The sequence below is a fragment of the Oreochromis aureus genome, linkage group 12, assembly GCF_013358895.1.
Source record: "Oreochromis aureus strain Israel breed Guangdong linkage group 12, ZZ_aureus, whole genome shotgun sequence".
NCBI lineage: Eukaryota > Metazoa > Chordata > Actinopteri > Cichliformes > Cichlidae > Oreochromis > Oreochromis aureus.
The window spans coordinates 13,298,162-13,318,391 of record NC_052953.1 but is presented as its reverse complement, the minus strand read 5'-3'; the positions used below and the strand labels follow the sequence as shown (position 1 = coordinate 13,318,391).

Here is a 20,230-nt window from a genome sequence, read left to right as displayed (position 1 = left end):
TTAAATGTTATCCTGCCCTTTGATTATATTGTTTAAATAATAATAATTGCATGTCATCTAAATGAAATAATGCCCTGTGATCTTTTTGTCCTTTAGATACAAAAAGGTAGTACAAATAAAAAAATTAAAAGTACCTTGGGCTGATGCTCTATTCTGTACGGCGTCTGCTGGAACTGTCGGATCTCTCTGATGATGTGAGATATCTGAATAAAATATGGAATTTACCTTAATACTGACTGAACAGCGTGCACCTCAAGATGGTCTGCTTCCAGTGCATTTATTTACACATGCTTACCATCCTCATTTTGGAGAAGTTAACAAGACCCTCCTCTGTAAAATTTGGTGTTCCCTCTTCGATAAAGGCCAAGTCTGTTAGATACATTCCCAAATATGGCACACAAGGAGGGTTGCAACTGGAATGAGAGAGTTAAAGAATAGCATACAAATCAACTTGCTTCCAAGTCCATAAAAACTCATTTTTTGATTTGTCCGTCCATCCATTCTCTTCTGCTTATCCCTATCAGGGTTGCTGGAGTCGATCTCAGCTATCATACAGAAAGAGGCAGGGTACACCTGGGACAGGTCGCCAGTGTGATGCAGGGCTAACACAGAGAGACAGGCAACCATTTGCTCCCACATTCACACCTATGGGACATTAAAATCACCATATAATCTAACCCACTAATGAATGAAGCCGAAGCCACAGAAAGGCCTTGGCCAGATGACGGGGCCTTCTTGCTGTGAGCCAACAGTGCTAACCACTGCACCATTGTGCTGCCCTTTTTCTTACATATGATGGTATTTTAAAAACAAATGCAAGGTCTCACTTTTTCAGCGTCTCCCTCAGATTTTTAAATCGTCCTTCTGAGGACACAATCTTCTGCAGTTTGTCCATCAGGGCTTTAGTCTGGAAAAGATCACAAACAGGCATTTATAATGATCTAAAATGGCAGGATTTTAAACTTTCTCCAGCCATGAATAGCATTGCAGGCAGCCTGTCTGCTGAATGTTATCAGGATTAAGTAAAGAGCAGACAATAAACCTTACCGCTATTAACATTAAGTGCGATTGAGCACTCGTCTCTTCTCTGAACCCTCTAATGGTACAGTATAAGTGCCAATGAGAGAATTCCCATTTGTAAACAATTTGGACAAAAGATGTTTTTTTTCTAGTGCTTCACGATGAGTTTAAGTGTATATACACTTTGGATTTTTAAACAAGGATTTCAGGTTTTGCCTATAGAGAGGGTTGTTCAGGAATTACCCCACCTGTTTGCTGACTTTAGCCCAGGTCTTCTTCAAACGGTAGATAGCACTTCGATTGAGTGCGGATGTGATCTCCAATACTCCGTTGTAGTTGTTCAGACAGCGACATATGTCTGCCACAGCAACCCACTTCTCAATGGAGTTGGCCCTTGAGCCCACATCAGTATGGGTCATGATCTGTGATGCCACCAGGTTACTCATCTTCAAAAGAAAAAGAAAAGAGTAGTATGGTATTAATGTAGAGCTATAGGTACTGAATCTTTACAGAAGAGTCTGGAAAAAAATGGTGCTTAAACACATTGGAAGAAGTTACATCATTGAAGTGCTGACTCGTTTTCATGATGTAAGGTGTCCTCTCTGTCTTATCGACCTTCATCCATCCCTGGCCCAGGAACTCTCTTCGAGAGGGAAGATAGAGATATACCCAAATGAGATCACACACACTCAACTATAGCAGAGTATAAGTTTCATTTTCTAATGCCTCTGAAGTCAGATGGTAAGCATGTGCAAATCTATTCTCTGATGTTTGGAGCTGTAAAGTTGAAATAAAATGCCATTAGTTTTCTTTTATGTCCTTCTAAAAGCATGCCCAGTGCCCATAAAGGGGATTTAAGTCTATTTGACCTGATGCAGATCACACATGAGAGGACTGACTGGGTTTCATGAGAGGACTGACTCATAAGGGATGCTCCTGAAGACGATGTGATCCAGCAGAGTGATCTGTTCAGCCAGCTCCATCGCTGAGAGAGATTCAAAACACTCTGCCTTCGGGCAGTCCGCCTACACACACACACACACACACACACACACACACATTCAGAGACAAAGACATAAAAAACAAATGACCCCAAACAGAAGTGAGATAGTGAGATATAAATATCTAATAAAGAGACAGGCTGTGATAAATACGGTTTATGACATTTGACTGTTCCCTGGGTAGCATCACTGTCAGCACAGAGTCTATTTACCCCTTCAGCCCAGAGCTTAGAACACTGAATGACAGACGCCTTTCACAATTTACAAACCCAATATGTCTATTTGTTTGTGATTTACACAGATAACTGATCCAATCTAGGAAATTGTCAGTGCTTGTGATTTTTTTTTGTCATCATGTGCAACAGGTGGTGATAACTGTGAAAGTATTTTCCAGGAATTTGTAATACTTTGCAACTACATAAAGGAAGCTGTGGCCATAAAATTAGGTATCGTTGAATCTGCAAAAACAAGATGTTTTAGCTATGCAGAAAATTACTTTTTCTCCTTTTATACTGGAGATAGAGTAGATAGATTAAAGCTTGCTAAATAGGCTCCTCCCTTATTGGGTTGCCAGAGCAGGTAGCTCCACATCCAGCATCCACATCAAATATGTGGATGCTGGATGCCCTTTCTGACACAACCCCAAAATGATTGGCGTCTCCTCCTGGTCTTGAATAAGGACCTTTTGCATCTTAGGCAAATTTAAAACCCACTATATTATAGAGTCACTACTAAAAGCTAACTGAATAAAATACTTTGAGATTTCAAAATAATCCTTTTTTTTAATCTTGTAGTGGGCAATCATGCAGAGCCTCTGTTGATCCACTGCCTAAAACAATCTGATTTAGCTTTCTTCACCCTCCCCTTAAATCACCTTTCTTCTGAGGCTGCCCCTTGCAATGAGAAAGTTTGAACAGCATGTGGGTAGCACTTCTGCGCCTACAGCCAGAGCTGTTTGCCTGGGATAAACATATCGATGACATCTCCGCTCCTCACTTTGATATAGATCCAAGAACAGATACTGAGGGTTTAGGGCAGCTGAATTTTGGCTCAAAGGAATTATTAATATCAGTACCCATGATGAAAAAGTTTGTATATATGACAGAAAATAGGGAAAAGCTTCATTTTCTCACCATCTGTAAGATGTCTTCTATTCTCAGTTGGGCATCTTCCTGATCATCTTGAGAAAGCGCACTATCAGACAGAATAGAGGAGAACAGTAAAAGTATTAGAACAAGAGAGTGTTAAAAATTAAAAACAACACTATTTGATGACATATTTTTGACATTCAAAGGTGCCAAAGTGCTTCGTGTACATGCTGCTTGTTTGTACGAGAGCATGTTTTTGTGTATATTTGAGTTTCGCTGTACTTTAATATGTTTGCTGTAGCTTTCCTCTCCTGAGGCAGAAGGTCTGGATCTCTAAGCACCTCCTCCAGGAGACAGATCACTGACATCTTGAGGTCCCCATTCATCTCAAAGTCCTAAACACAAACAAATACATGTTTACAGTATACGGACTTTCATAGTAATGAATGGTAACAGTAACACAAGCCTGATTTTGATTCAAACTAAAATATTAACCAGAGAAGTGAAGATTAATAAAAAGTAAACAAACAAACTACACAACTGAATTAAATGAAAAGTCTAAGTGGGAAAAATGTCCTCTATCATGGTATGTTTCATTTTAGTTGGTGATATAATATAGAGTAGTCATTTGTTATTAGTAATATACAAAGCAGTTTGTCACATCCTCCACCAGAATAGCTCTGATCCATCTGGGCATGTCATTGGCACCTCTGTCCTGTGGCACCAAGATGCTGTTGTTCTGGTTCTTGTGGTTTTAGGCTCTGTGGATCGGTCTCGTTTCGGTGCATCCTTCAAATGCTTGACCAGACTGGGATGAGAAGAATTTGAAGGCTGTGTCTTTAGGCTCTTTATTGTGTTTCTTGTGGAGGATTTAGGTTGGTTTGGTAAACTCATTTGTTTTACTCAGAACCTACATGTTTCAGCTATGTATCTAGTACATTTTATGCTTATTTTAATTCTTTGTTTGATATGTATCTGCTGCTTCTCCTATGTATCCGTGACAGTGATCTGCTTGCATACCTAGTACTTGCTTTGGTCCTATTTCTTTTTACCTTTCTTTTATTCTATATGTTTACTTGTTAAGCACCTTGGTATACCCTAGGTTTTTAAGTGTGCTTTATAAATAAAGTTTATTTTTATATTTATTACATTTAACCATTTATAGCCAATTATATTTCATTCTTCTAAATACTGCTGCTTTTTTGATACCTGGTTTTTAGCACTAGATACATTTGCTTTTTTACTCAGATTTTTAATTTAAAGAACTTGCATAATAAGAGAATTACATTTCATGAAGTCTGTTGTTCAGCTGATGTGTAAAGTATTTTAAAATACCAAAGAAACAGCTACCACTGCATAGAATGGCAAAATAGCTGATTATTAATCTCAGTAGATACATTGTTAACCACCTGAGGAATATTATAATTTCACATACTCTCTGAACTACAGGTGATTCTACTCTTGTAATTAATATCACTCTCAAGTCTCCACACAATAAAAGCACCACCTGATCAATCATCAGTCACTGCAGCATGATGCTTCTTCCAAATCTCCGTTCCTCTTTCATTTCTTACAGTCTTTTCACTTTCCTCTCCTCCAATTTTCTGCTTTACTCCTACCTCAATTTAACTCCTGTTTAAAGGTCAGTTTTAACAAGCTCTTTCTGTTCTCTGGCCTCTAAAAAATAAGTGGGTGTCTACATGTGTGTATGTCTTTGTGCGGGCCTGTGTGTTAATAAGCTGACTAAAGCTGGACTGTCATCACAGCATTTTGTATTATCGAAGAAAAATACATAAAACATATCGATGCAGTTAGAGTGTAAAGATCTCTGCAGGGAGGCAGGCAATTACCTTGATGTTCAATTCATTAGAGGCTGGCTGTTTAGCACAAGAGTAGGCAGGCTGAGCCAGCTGACCAGTTAAAACAATATTTGGTGTGTGTTTGTGCACAGTTTGCTGTTTACATGATCAACTGGGAGCAGCGGAGCAGAGCGAGAACGCATCAATCACCTGTTTTAATGAGACCGCAGACTTGATCACCCCAGCAAAACACTGAACCCACACACACACACACACACACACACACACACACACACACACAACATGCACAGAGAGTGGTGGGTACAGACAGACCTGTGAATGTTTGGAGACCCAGTGGCGCAGAACATTGAGAACTCTATTAGTTGCAGCTCGGCGAATGATGAACTCTTTATCACAGGTTCGTTCAGAGTTAGTAAACACTGGATGGAAAATCAAAAACAAACAAAAAGTAGGCATTTCAACGTTTTGAATATTAAAGCATCACATGAGCTATTTTTTAAAGGTTCATGATTATGGAAACTGAGTTAAGGATTATCCACTGACCCTGTCCCCCAAGAGATGTTACTGCTTTAAAAATATTAAACCTATATATAACTAAAAAATAGAAACAAAATTAAGTGTATAACATGTTTAGTTTATGCCCACTATGGGGTTATTATACTTCTGGTTTTTACACTTTAGTGATTATTCACTTTTACATTGTTTTTTCTTTATATTCCTTTTTCTTTTTTTCAATCCTGACCTGTCTGTCAGCTTTTGCAATCAGAATCATTTTTACTGTGTGTGTGTGTGTGTGTGTGTGTGTGTGTGTGTGTGTGTGTGTGTGTGTGTGTGTGTGTGTGTGTACCTGGCGGGGTACCGTGTCCTGCTGCTGCTGTGGCAATAGCGAAGGCTGAAGCTGGAGAGACTGAGCAGCGTGAGTTCTCCCCTGGCTGGGCTGCAGGCCCACAATCATATAATTATCATCAAAGGCAACAATACTATTATATTTTTGCATCCAGGGGAGGGACAGCGCCAACATAAAAATTAACTTTCCTTTCAATCTAACATAATGAAATATGATTCCAGTGTCTATTGATTGAAATCATTTTTCTTTTATGTCTTATTGCTTTGCCTGAATATAATCACTGTTTTCTTCATAAATAAAATTATTCTTTTCATAAAAGGAATCCTTTTGTTAATTTTCCTGCAAAAGCCTTGTTTGTATAAGGCAAAAAAAAGTATTCATGTAAAACATTCAAAAACTAATCTGTAAATAGCAGATTATGTGTTTTTAGGGAGCATACCAAATTTGAAGGCTCTGAAATGGCCATAGATACTTGTGAGGCATACATACTGTCGCATGTGCTTAACATCAGCTATCAGCACTTGAATTTATTATATGGCTTGTGACTTTTGAATTGATAAAATAAACAAAAATAAAGATGAAATAAAGATGCAATAAAAATATCAAATGTTCTGCTTGCAACATAGACTTTCTTCAGTGTTATTCTGCCAGTCAGTTAATCCACTGGAAGAAAAATCATGCTGACACAGCTAAACACAAATACTTTAACAAACACATTTATATTGCTGTGTGATGTGTGGGTTTTGTATTTTACTATGATGTCAGTCTCTACGGTCAAGGATATCTGCCTAACTCTGTGGCTCTGTAAAGTAGCCTGCACACATAGGTGGCCTCTTACCAGGCTGTCTGTAGCGAAGGTGTCGAGGTGTGGAAGGAGAGCGGCACGGAGACATATCTCCTGCTTCACTGCTCTGTGGAGACTCTGGGATGATTTTCTCTAGTGACACTGACTCCAGTACAGCTAGAAAGAAGGAAAAGCAAAGTTGAAGATTAACAGTGGTGACCATGATGCTAATGGTTTCAATGGTGCCCATTATCTTCTGTTTTACTGGACAAGAGACCCATTATACTTAAATTAACAGAGATTACTCAGTATAGAGGTCACGCCTGGCATTACTGTTAGTTTGGTGAATGTCCTGAACTATGAGCCTCAGCATTTGGCAGGCCCACTTTGCGGCTGAATTACTCTAGTTCTTAAACATTTCTTTCCATTTTGTGATATAAAAGCTACAGTAGATTGTGGACTATCTAGGAAGGGTGGCTAACTGTTATAGTACTATGTGTTATGTATATATATATATATATGTATATATATATATTCATGCGGTCTGCTTTGTTAGGAAATATGTTGTTTTATGCTGACAATTTTCATTTAGAGTTCAATACTCACTAAAACAGTAAGATTTTTCGCATAATCACTTTTAACTTGTGCTCTGAATGTCACACTTGTAATTTGCCAGCGTGCATATGCACACACATCACAGGCCAAGAGAAAGATTCACAAACATATACGCAGATGCACATTAGCTGCAGGTACACATAAGCACAACATGGACTGACTGATTGAGAGCCCAAGAAGCTGAGACAGTATAGAGAAGACGTGAAAGTGGCTCTCTGGTAACAGTGCTAATGGGTCTTTGTCTCCTTGTAAGCGGTTAGAAGCACATGAACCTCTCATTCACATTCACATACACACACACACACACACACACTCCGTACACATGTGCAAATATTGATGAATGTCTAATTGAAACCGTGTTGCCTGAGATGCCCTGACGCTATACCTCTCCAGCCTGAGAGGGCTGTTTAACACTGCCATTACAAGATCTGAGCGTGTGTGGTGGGAAGGCGGCTTAGCTGACTTTGGCACACAAATGCCAGGAGATAATGATGTCCCATCAGGCACTTGTTCTGCTCTTACAGGGAAACACTTCACTCTGTCATTTGATTAGTGACCTTCAATGCTTCATAAACTCTTTAGTACACCAACAACTCTTTAAATGTGTAAATTTAGTTGCAATACATACACTGAAAATATACCTAAACAACAAACATAGTCCAGCACATAGTCTCTAACAGCATGTGGCCTGATGCTATTTGTTATAAAGAAGCAGAAAAGGTTATGGGACATTTTTTTGACCTGCAGGCAGACTTTAAAAAAATCTACTGATGTGTCTTCTTATCAGAAGAAGAATATACATCTTCAATATATGTATTGTGAGGTACTGAAAGGTTACATTTATAGATTTGTAATGTGACTTATTATTAATTTTAACCCGTGAAAGGTTTTTCTGACCCCCAGTGGTTTAATGTCTTCCCTTGCTGAACTTCAGGTAATGCGAGTGCACTGCAACATCACTTATCACTCATTACTACTGTTACAAATGCAGCAAAGCACACTTCGGACCCCATATGCTTAACCTCATGTCAATATTAGTAGCAGCAGAAAGCTTTCAGCCTAATGTACGTATTTTTGCGGTCTGACCTAATAACCTAAAGCTAACAAACAAGAGAAACATTTATATATTTATGTGCCTATTTGATTATTTACATAATCTGTATTATTTTTCAAGTACTAAAAGTTGACAATGATTATTTCCCAGTTTTTCTTATAATACAGCAATGAAAAGCATAGAATAATAGATACATTTCAACAATATTCAGTCCTAATGTTCTGAAAAGTGTAACAGGGGAAACTATGAAATACCTCTGCGTATACTCCGTCGCATTTTTCCACAGAAGGGGTCAATTCTGGGGACATCCTCTCCCTCTGCAGTTGAGCAGGGACTCTGGTCAGGTGAGGAGGGAATAGGAGGAACTTGGTCTTGTGTTGGCTTGGAATTGTTGGGTGGAGGAGAGGTGGAAGAGGGAGGAGGGGGAGGAGAGGAAGTAGTTGGGGTTGGGGTCTGAGGTGTCGGTGTCTGGGCAGATGTGGGGCTACTGCCAGCAGACTGGGAAGTGTTGTTGTTGACACTGGAATTGGACAGAGGACTGGTCAGATCAAGGCCCCCGACTCTGGCGGTGATAGGGGAGTGGAGGGACAGCTTTCGAGTTCGGACGGGGGAGGTGGTCCGGGATGGGATGGACAGAGGAGGCGGAGAGGAGAACTTGCGGCAGAGACGAGGAGATTTGTCATTCATGTGGTCAACGCCTCTGTTATTTTGATTGGTGGCAAAAAACAGCTCCAAAGACCTAAAAAGGAACATATGTATTAGCAAAATAATGGAATTGTTAAAAACAAACAAAACAACAAAAAAAACAATGAAGAAGTATTTAAGAAAAAAGGAGAAAGGAAAAAGAAATCTGGAGCTGCATCACCTCAAAACAAAATCGCTGGTCTCTGTAAAACTTTCATTAGCGAAAGGGTTTTGTTAGTTTTGTTGTTTTGTTTTCCTGTATTGGAGATAAGTGTTTGGTTTAGAGGCAGAATCCAATAACCCCGTGTGTTTTCATAAGTCAAAAAGGAGAAAAGTGTGGCTCGGGAAAGAATCAGAAATTTTACAGTGCACTGGGTAAGCTTGAGGTACAGAGTACTAAATGTAAGACATTCAGCTACTGCGGTTATCCAGAGTGAATTATAATAAGTGGGCACATACAGTGCAGTAAGAAATTATTAAAACAGTGACACAATTTTCATTGTGATACAGTCATCTCTACTACGCTGAGAAATAACTAGAAATAAAACAACATCTTTGAGGTTACCATGGCGACCGTCAGCTTTAATAGTCAGATATTTATACACATATTAGATTAACAGTGTGGGAATCGCATACCTTTGCACGCATGACTTCCTACTTTCAAAGAACGGGCTGAGGTTAGACGAGTTAAACTAACTCAGTGCTGCTCTAATTAAGCTGAACCCAGAGAGACTCGTCATCAAACTGTGCAGTCCTCCTTAGCACTGTGAAACTTTATGGTATTTATCTAGTAACTGCTTTCTTTTTATGAGCTGGAACTCCTTGGGTTTAGTCTCACTGCTGCCATCACTGATGGTTTAAATGAAGAAGGTAGTTAGAGGTTAGCTGTTGAACAAAATTTAAAAGCTTTCATTTATAGAGCCAGCTTAAAGTGTCGTGGCAGTGGTTTAGAGAACTACTTGCCGTACTTGATTAGTACACCTGAGGTAAGGTGACTGACTCGTGCATTTGAAAAATTTAGTATCTACATTATCTATAGCTGTTGTGATGATTGTTCATGTCCCCTGTCCTAAAACTGCTAGATCATACTGGGCTAATACTGTAATGTGAATATCAAACATGTCAACAAACTGGAAAGACTAGAACTTTAGTAGTTGTGTGCTTTACATGGCAAAATCACAAGCAACAAAAATGTGTTCAGCAGAAAAAAAACAAAAATCATCTTTTAATGCAGATTTGCAACATTTGAAATGCTTTATTTAGCAGGCAATGAAAGCGTGTAAAAGCTTTAATCAACAAGCATTTGGATTGTCAATCTTATTACCCTTCTAAAAGACTTGTGTGTACAGAGCTACATCGAGAAAGAAGTAATCATGCGTAGATAAACACAGTCAGTCATCATTTATTCACACAAATCTGTTATTCAGCAGGAAACAAGAGAAGAAATTGCAATCCGGAAAGAAAGAGGAGGGAGAGAAATGAAAGCAGCATAAGGGAAGAAAAGATACAGGAAAAGCAGAGACAACGAATACCAAAGTACTTTGAAGCAGGGAGCAGAAAAAGAGGACGCAAGCAGCAGAAGATGAGGGACTGGAGGAGAATAGTAAAAGGGATGAATGTGGTTAAGAGAGACAGAAAAGCCTGAAGGTAGTGATACTTCTGTGATAAAACATGCCACAGATCAGCTGAACATTTAAGAAAATTATTTCATAATTTCTCCCATTCCTATCTTCATATTGTCAATTTAAAACTGGTGGAATCACAACCCCTGTGAGTTCATATAAAGAGCTACTAGCAAAGTACAGGGGAAAGTCATGCATCAGTTAAGTATCATAGCAGAAGAAAAGAAGAACAAGCAGGAAAGTAGGACAGAGATAGCAAGAAGGGAGACAGAAAGAAGAGCGTCGGTTACTTGGACTGATCCATGGCAATCTTCTTGATCTTCAGACTGTAGTCAGGACAAATGGGTGAGATGGACAGACGGTCAAATGAGTGGTACTGCATCCTGTAGCTGGAGGGGATATGAAGAGACAAGGGACATGGATGACACAAAATGTAACGAGATAGAGGATGGTTTAAGGGAAGAATATGGAGGGATGATAAACAAATGTCTCAGAAGAGTAAAGGTGTGTTTGAGAAAGGGGACAGAAAGTGTGTGAGTCAGACAACAGCAGCACATGTTCAGTGTCCCAGATGTCAGCACATGACCACATGGGAGAAAACGCCAGCGCAAAAACACAGAGCTGGGTTTTTGTACATTTTGTTTTATGCAGTGTATGTGCTCAGAGAGTTGGCATCATCTTCTTTAATCTAGAAAAACTAATAAAAAAGAGGTCTTACTGACCTAGAATGTGTTTAATATGTTTTGTAATAATGTTAAGAACCAGAGCCTATGGATTTTTTTTTACATTTATTTATATTTCAGATAATTCAGCACCTGAAAAAAAAAGTTCCAAAAACAGACTTCGTCTATCAGCCATTTGAGTCTTGTTCCAACACTAAACCAACACAGAGTGTAAATTCACCTTTACCAGCATTAATAGAGTTAGCTGATGACTGCACTCCACACTCATCCAAATATGCAAAGCTAAAACTGAGGCTTAAATACAGGTCAACAAACAGTTGGATGTTTTCATGGTGGGCTGGACATAAATCAAAATAATGGACAGAATTTAACCCAATGATAGAATCAGACAAGAAGTTAAAGGAAAAGTTGTATTGCAATAGATTCTCTGCCCACGAATCACTGCAGAATTTCACTGTTTCATAGTAAATCCATCCACTCATTAACGTGATATTTCTGTCTAGAACATGGAGGTAGACCCTTTTACTAGCATGGCTAAAAAGCACCAGTATAATAAAAAAATTCCCCTTATAAACCTCCTATTGTAAAGTTTTTTTTTCTGGAGAACAAAGGAGAGGAAAAAAAAAAGCTTTAGTAAAGAAGTGGTATCGCTTCACACGGGGTGGTTCATCTTCCCGCACCACTCTGGTGCCTGGATACCTCTCTCCTTTTCTCTTCCCATGAAGGAAGGCCACAGGCCACGGTGAGTTAGGTATTACATTTCAAAACCAGCCCTTGGGTGGAGGAAAAGGCAAAGCTTTTCCAGTTGAAAAGCTAAGTTAAGTAAAGCTGTGAAAGGAATATAAACAGACAATTTTGATGTAGCCATGAGTGAGAGAGAGAGACAGAGAGCTTCAGAAAAGTAGAGAGACAGAGAAACGTCTCATCTGACACACTGATTATTCCTACAACTACGCCAAAAACAGTTTTGAAGCATCTGTTCAGTTGGTCTCCAAAAACAGGCCAGTTTATAGTTCAGTTAGTATGTGTTTAACCTTGTGGACAGAGGTGAAAGCTGCTTGTTTCTTCCAAAACACTGACCCACATCTGACTACATCATTCACATATTACAAAAAAAACAAGTAAAAGGAAGCTAATAAAACCCTCTCAGAACACCCAGTTAATGGCAATATACATGATTGTGTGTGTTTGTGTTTGCAAGGGCACAAATACTGGCCGGAATAAATGTGCCCATGTTCGTAAAAATTTAATGGAGCTCAAACCAGTAAAGAGTATTTCCCTGAGGATTTATGAGGTGCTTCAATCTGCACGGTAGCAATGAGCATGTACAGAATCTGCTTTCAATTTCTGTTTGTGAATGGATATTTGCATGTGTGAATGGTAAGACCTGATTGGTATGGAGGAGAAGGGCTTCTTGTAGATGTCAGCCAGCTTGTCCATGACCACGGTTGCTGTGGTGAAGATCCTGTATGTGTGCAGGAAGGTGTTGAGGAAGTCTATGGAGAGGAAGCGAAGGTCGGTCAGCCTCTCCAGCAGCCGCTCCACGCTGGCATAACGGATTTGGGGGACCTTGCAGGAGTTGAGCGTCTTGCTGAAGCAAATGTCAACATCATCTTTATGGAGACGCACATCGGATCTGATGGATACACACGTACACACACACACAAACACATAACCAAGCATGGGTGACTGCTGGGTTGCTAAGCTAGGCAAAGGTTGTGAAAGTAGCTGAGCAAAAACAGCCAAGGAAGATAAAAAAAATTAATATAAAACCCACATATTTCAAAGAAAGGACGCAAATAAGGGAATACCGTCAAGCAGATTTCAGCAACAACATAAATTAAAAGGAAACAAGCATAAAAAACCATATTTTTAACCAGATGTGCCATCACAGCTTATGTTCTGCGACACGTGCGTGGCATGAAGAGATAGCTTTCTCTTCACACACACAAAAATACTTACTTGATCATATGAGGCACTGTGACTTTTGAGTTTTCCTCAAACACACTGGTCATCAAGCCATTACAGCGAATATTATCTATGCACTACAGAGACAGAGAGACGAGAGTAGTGAGATGAGCAAATGAAAAAGGAAAGAGAATTACACATATAATTATTATCATGTATTTTTTAAACTACAGCATTTAAAGCAGATAAGTGTTCCAGATTTATTCTAAAATAACCTCGTACTGGACATCGGTTTTCTTACTTTTTATTAACAGTAAATACAGCACACTCTTTGACACTGTTTCACAAGTCTTGTTGATAAGGCACTAAAAAAAGGAAGTTATTTAAAACTGTCAGTGTATTTTTTTTTGTGCCCGACTAGAATTAATGCAGAGTGACGTGCTTGTTTGGTGTTACCCTGTTTGTGAAGTACTGAGGCACTGAGCTGAATTCGGCCCTGGGGAACTGCACCACGGTCTGTGTTTACTAAGCCATCTCAATGCCCAGCGGAGACATGCCCTCGTTATTTGAAGGTCCTTGTTTTTTGTCTTTAACTGGGGTGTATATTTGCATGATTTATGTAGTACCTGGCTAATATCACTAGTCCAGGCAGCTTTCTCCTGTCGTGACGGCGCCAGCAACACCACAGTAAAAGAAGACGAGTCTGACGGCTCTACGACAAGCTTAAAGTCCAGCTGACCAAACACCTGACCACCAGCTTTTGCTGTGATAGATGAAAAAGAATGAGCTTTTTAAACTACAACAATCAGTTATTCATAATTACAGTAAAAATAAAATGCTTGTACATACACGGTCATATTTTACGCACACATACACACAGAGGGTTAATTAGGCAGACCTGCTATATTCCCTCTACACCCCCCTGAGGCTTGGGTGTAAAAATGAAGTGTACACATGTTTGTCTCAACACTTTTTGTGTGTAGATGTTTCATCAGACTCCCTAATTGCAAAATGAAAAAATAAAAAAAAATAATGGATCTGTAATGTTAAAAGATCTAAACCTGACATTTAAAGGGGTGAGCGTTTGATAATTAAAGTGAAGTCACAGGCAGTTATCATCTGACACCTAATTAACCTCAGTGAGTGGTAAGGGAACTAAATGAGCCATGAGCTGTGCATGTATTGATAGGATGGACATAGTACTTGATAGATGCAATATACTTACACTCTTCATCATTAGCGTCTGGTTCCTCAATAAGTGTGCAGTCAATAAGGGACAAAACTCCACCTTGCTGCAATAGTTTAAGAAAAAATATGCACAACTATTTATTGGTAATTTGGATGAAAATTAATGATTTACAAAAGAAATGTCTTTGCTGAGGTATAGATACACTGCGAGGGTAACCCTGTTCTCACCTTGAGAAGGTGAAGTTTTCCCCCAGAGCTGCGTGTGCAAACAAGGAAGTGTTTGGTAAAGAGAAAACACTGCCTTTCCCCTTCCTTCTTCAGAGAGAGGGACCCCAGGCGGACTTTGCTTAGTTTCCCTCGCTCCACCGATGGCAGCTGGATCAGAGACCCTGTGGAGCGGGAGGCACGCAGGATGTTACATTTGACGAAACCGACAGTAAGCTGAGGGATGTGTAGCATTTGCAATGCCACAAACATAGACATGAAAAAGTGATGTTAAGCGTCTCAACATGACAGTGAATGAGATTAAAAAAAGGAGTAGATCTTTGAAACAGGCAGGTTTAGAGGCAAAAGTTAGTCTCTGTGGATTAAAAGCAGACAGGAACCATGGATCAGTAAAGTGCACTGTCAAAACTGGCGTCAGGGCTTCATTTTGTGATGTGTGATTCAGCTACAGGAGAAAAATCTCTGTCTTCTCTACAGCGCTTTTGTAAGGAAACTTGACATTTGTCTTCCACCTCCTGTACTAGCAGGTATTATGGCCCAGTAATGCACAATTTAAGTGGAAAATTACATCCAACTTTATCTGCATAATTTTGATTAAAAGGATTTCACTGAAACAGAAGCAAGATTACACGTTAAGTCTTTGCCCACAGTAATAGTTCTAATATCCATAGATGAATGCTTATATGTCACTTCAACAGTATTAAGATTTCCATTAAACTCTTATTTCTTACTCTAGAATATTTTGGTATACAGAAGAGTTAATGGACACCTTAATGACTGTCAAACACCCGGGTCCTGTGGCTGCAAAACAAACCCAAATCATCACCCCCTCACCACAATGGTGATGGTTGGTATGAGGTCTTGGTGTTGATATGCTGTGTTTGGTTTTCCGCAACTACTCTGAGAATTGCACAGTCTGACCTTGGGACGAATTTGCAGGGAGGTCCACTCCTGGGAACACTGTGGTAATATGTTTACACAAACCTGAATGCTCCAGACCAGCAAACTGGCAAATTTTTCTGCAGTTACAGAGGTAGCATTTGGCTGTTACTGACCCTCTTAATTCCCACGGAAGCAGTAAAGCTGTACTACATTTTTCACAGGACTGTACATAGAGTCCTGTGAAACCTTTCTTTTTCTCATGACTGTAGCCTACACAGGTGATATTGACCAATCTATTTGTCTCCGCAGTGAGGAAAACTGTGGTCATGATCTAAGTGCATCGTGTAGGTGAGATGTGACTTAAAGGAGTCGTACACAGTATAACACTTAGTTAATAATCCATTAAGGCTTCTTTAGCAGTCAAACAGTCTAGACCAGGGGTGGCCAATTAATTATCCCAAGGGGCCTTCTTGGTGCAGCCGTCCAACCAGTCACAGTCTGTTCTTGCTTAGCCCCTTGGGAAAATTAATTTCCCACCCTTGGTCCAGACAGCCTTGTTACTTTCTAATGCTCAGAAAAATATATACCATTCAGTACCACATCTACATTTTAACTGGAAAAGCTGACAGAGAGAAAAACCTTGCCACGTAGCCAAGGCCATGATACAAAGAAAGAGTTCCAACTTCACCGAGTTACTGATAACAAGTTGACAGGAAAGGAATTTCTTACTATCCAGGAAACCTTCAAAGATTTGCTGTTGTTGAGGTTTGCTCTGCACTGATGAAGACTCACCCTGTCTGACGAATGTCTGGCTGGTGTCCAGCAGGATGTCACAACCTTCCACTATCATCCGTTCTATAGCCAGGTTCTTCCGGATGTTTTCTGTGTCGCTCACCTCATCGTGCATTACTCTGGCCACACACACAAACACACAAGTTTGTTCAGGATTCAATAACAAGAATTTTAATAGAAGTAGACAACTCTGACACATACCTGGACAATTCCTCTAATTTGGACTTGGCAAATTCAAGACTCTTGCGCTCCACATGCTCATGAGGGGTGTGAGCCAATAATTCATGCAAGGTGATGATGTAACGAGGAATCTTGTTGAAGGAAAGAGCACAATAGCACATGGAGACAAGAATTGAGAAAAACACACATGTTGGAGTCATGTGAATACAAGAGGATGCTGGTGCTCGTTATCTACCTGGAACATGGGGTATGTGAGAAAGGTCTCGAGCATCCTCCCCTCACAGGCAGCATTGGACTCGTACTGCTTTAGCAGCTTGTCAAAGTCTCTGTTCTGCTTACAGTTGGCCAAAACCTGCAGGCTGTACTGATGGTTACGCACAAACTCCTGGTAGATGTTTAGCATTGGCAGCAGGATGTCAAATAGGTCAGCTAGAACAAGAACAGCCACATGAAGGTAAAAGTATTTATGACAAGCACTTTTTAACTTATCATTTGTAGTGCTAACAGCAGTACAGTAACAGTAGCTGATGTTCACAAGTATCTTCCATTAGCTTCTATTAGCTTGAGGTTTTTTCATGATTATTTGTGATTTTGAAAAATTAGCAGAGTTGGTCCTAACTGTGATTTTTATTCCTTCTTCTTTTATTTATCTGTACTTTCTGTGTACAGGCTTGTAATATATTCTTGTTTTGGTCTATTCGATTTTTATGGGTAGTACTTCATATGTTTGTATTTTTCTCCACTGTTTATGTCTCCTTCTCTTTTGTCTTCGTATTAGTTCTCTTCTCTCTCTGCTTTCCCCTTACAATTTTATTTTGACACTTGCTTTTCCTTGTGTATTTCTTGTTCTTTTATTTCCTGCCTTTGTCTTCCCTCTTTTGTAATTTACTGCTCCCATCTGTGCTTCACTGTTCAATCAACCCTATGTGTATATACAGTCCTGTCTTGCCTTTTGTCAGCTCATCTGTCCTCTGTTTTTATTTACCAACCTAATTTATTTCCAGTCCACATTCAGTGAGTCTCTTGAGTTTTGTTTCTTCCTCTGGTTGAATGATTTTGCCAATGTTACTCTTTTTGTCTGGAATTAAAGTTATTTTATTTTTCCTACTTAGATTAGGCACCTGTCCACATTTAAACATAGTTTTTTGTGTGTTTTGTGGCCTTTTATCCGCACGTAAATGTCATTTTAGGTCACTGACAATTGAACTTTTCAAAACGTACTTCCACTGTGAAGAGTTTCAGAAGTACCGTTTCTGGGTTTTCATGCAGACAAGAGGAAATTAAAGTCTTGGAAAGGTCCTTTTGTTCAGACCGTGTATTGAGTTATCCTTTGAAAGCTTCAAATTGGCCAATATTTCTGTTGAGTTATGTTTATATCACCACCTGTTGCTTCAGCACACTCTTGACGTCAGTTTTCACAATGTCATGCTGAGGCATATGTTTTTCAAAATTAAATTTGCTCTAATTATTGATGACTGTACAGAGGATAGAGCCATGAATCTTTACAAAGAAATTTATGGGCGAATCTCAAAACGGCAAAGATGTTGGCCGCCCTCAAAATGCCCACAAAATAGTGAAAGAAAAAGAAAGAATAAAGAAAAAGCAAAATCATGACTTCGGATGAAAATAAACTGCCAAATGAAACAGAAAGAAATGCATTTCTAGAGCTGTCTCTGCAGAACCTATCTAGGTCAAACACACATTTTTCAGTTGGAATCGTAAGCATTTGAATAGTATTCATAGAAAATTGAAAAGTCATAAATACTGATCTAAAATACTGCAGAATTTGTTGATATAAAACATATTATAGCTCAAAGGACTGCACTGAATCAGTCAGCAGGAAAGGGTGAGATAAGGCCTGCATGTTTAATCAGCAGATCCTGTTCTTTTTGAATTTGTCACAAGTAATTTGCTGCCACATCTTTCAACAGTCCGTCTCCTAGGTGATGCTTATCTGATGGGGGTGGGGGGTTGTTTTAGGAGGTGAAATGATGGGATGCCTTCTGGGTGGTCATTGTCTGTCAAGACAATAACTACCCTTGTTGCCTACTGAGATAGGGAAATGTGCGTATGTATGAGCGAACAGAGCAGTAAGACGTCAAGTGTGACGTCCGAATGAGACAAACTGGTTGCAGGGAACCACTGAAAGCCTGACCTTGATGTAACTGAATGGTTGCAGTGAGAGTGTGTTTGTGCGATTTGCGCTTTATGGGAGGACAAGTAACAGCTTACCCAGCACCAGAGTTGGCCAGTTGGCTATCCTCGCCTTCAGGCCTTGATGAAAAATCTCATGAAGGAACATGATGGTCTCACTGAAGACACGTCGCGAATGCGTTGTGAAAACAGAAAGGAAAAGAGGTTTCATCTATTTATTTATCTTCAGTCTCTGTCTCTGCTTGTGCACCATGCGTAATTAACACTCCAGAGATTAATTTGCACTCACAGATGGACAAAACATGTTTGTTAATCGCACACATACACACCTGTTAAGGAAGATGCTGCTGACGTCGTCGTGGCTGATGGGGGGTTTCTTGGAGCTGGCAGCCATCCTCAAAGGTCTGAGGAAACAGTTGACCAGGATATAGAGCTGGTGGACGTACCTGTTATTCCACACACAGAAACATTGTCAAACATTCAAATTAACCTATATTTTAATGATAATGTCTCATTAAAATAGTATTAATAGGGTGCCAACTTTGTAGTCAGATGATACAATTTCCTCAAGATTTTTATTTTGTTTTTAGCAGAAAGTTTTACTCTGGTATACTTAGTTTTATTAATTCATTTTTTAGATTTGTAATTGTATTTTATATTTTTTTACATTGTATATTAGTATGCAGCACCCCCACCACCCCTGCACAATGACGCAGGCTACTGGTCAAATGTCAGCTGTCAATCAACAGTCAACATGTAGCGAGCAAAGACCAGACTATGGAAGAAAAGCACATCAGCAGGTCGGTAGAGCGTAAACTGTTAGCAGCTGTTCCACTGCTACAGAGTCCTGCCTTTTGCGTAGGACATTGATGCAAATTATGCTAGCACACGTTCCCAAGAGGCCTGAAGCAATGAGCATCGAGTGATAGCACTGTCACACTGGGAACAGAGTAACTGATAAAATCCACTGACGAAAAAATGCAGTCCACTTTATTGCGGACTGCATTCATCATTTTCACAACTTATGCAGTTAAGTCTGTTTAATGCTCCCTGGCAGCACCTGCCAAGCAGAAAAAAAACTGACCCTAGAAGAATACAAAGATACCTAACAGCCAGTCGCTGTCACTTATAACCACTAAATTTGAAAGCTGGACTTTCATTTCTCCAAAGAATCCCTCGAGAAAGGTGGGGCAGTTTTACCGCAGTTTTATTTACATTAAAATGTGTGTTTGACCTAATATTTAATATTGTGCTGTAGATGGCATGTATAAAAGAAAATGATAGGACCATGTACTTTATGTATTCTCTGCTTAAGAAGCAAACAAACAGTCTTTACTCTTCGGATGAACAGGTCAGCTGGTTTATTTGTTTTTTAGGACGTGTGGTCAACATAATCTGTCCAAGACTTTGGCTAAAATCAAGAATCCAGAGAAAACCTGGTTATTTTTCTTTGTCAATCAGGGTGTATAAATATGACTATGATTCACTTTAGATTTGTTAAATCTAAAAAAAAAAAAACCATAAAAAAAAAGTACTCTATATTTATCGGTAGAGTATATATTGTGTATATGATATATATACCCCACAGCACAGTGCTTACAGTAGAAAAGATTATGACAGTCATTGTTTCCTGAGCTATAGTCGACACAACAAGTGAGATAACATCATGTGCTGTAAGGCTTG

At 39.4% G+C, this 20,230-nt stretch overlaps 1 protein-coding gene across 2 annotated transcripts in view; it reads right to left on the bottom strand.

Moving 5' to 3' along the window:
* rasgrf2b (Ras protein-specific guanine nucleotide-releasing factor 2b) overlaps positions 1-20,230 on the bottom strand; it is a 42,787-nt gene that overhangs the window by 2,656 nt on the left and 19,901 nt on the right. The window contains exons 6-28 of one of the 2 annotated variants that reach the window (XM_039620701.1): positions 18,877-18,993; positions 18,626-18,705; positions 16,629-16,822; positions 16,415-16,524; positions 16,214-16,332; positions 14,543-14,703; positions 14,352-14,418; positions 13,753-13,889; positions 13,181-13,263; positions 12,606-12,854; positions 10,826-10,924; positions 8,484-8,968; positions 6,615-6,737; positions 5,777-5,866; positions 5,242-5,348; positions 3,392-3,504; positions 3,155-3,215; positions 1,942-2,045; positions 1,579-1,663; positions 1,269-1,466; positions 828-907; positions 296-413; positions 135-203 (exon numbers count right to left, since the gene is read on the bottom strand). In XM_039620701.1, the coding sequence (XP_039476635.1) occupies positions 135-203; positions 296-413; positions 828-907; positions 1,269-1,466; positions 1,579-1,663; positions 1,942-2,045; positions 3,155-3,215; positions 3,392-3,504; positions 5,242-5,348; positions 5,777-5,866; positions 6,615-6,737; positions 8,484-8,968; positions 10,826-10,924; positions 12,606-12,854; positions 13,181-13,263; positions 13,753-13,889; positions 14,352-14,418; positions 14,543-14,703; positions 16,214-16,332; positions 16,415-16,524; positions 16,629-16,822; positions 18,626-18,705; positions 18,877-18,993 (3,049 nt within the window). The remainder of the gene's footprint in view (positions 1-134; positions 204-295; positions 414-827; positions 908-1,268; positions 1,467-1,578; positions 1,664-1,941; positions 2,046-3,154; positions 3,216-3,391; positions 3,505-5,241; positions 5,349-5,776; positions 5,867-6,614; positions 6,738-8,483; positions 8,969-10,825; positions 10,925-12,605; positions 12,855-13,180; positions 13,264-13,752; positions 13,890-14,351; positions 14,419-14,542; positions 14,704-16,213; positions 16,333-16,414; positions 16,525-16,628; positions 16,823-18,625; positions 18,706-18,876; positions 18,994-20,230) is intronic. The other variant, XM_031750162.2, reaches the window with a different exon arrangement.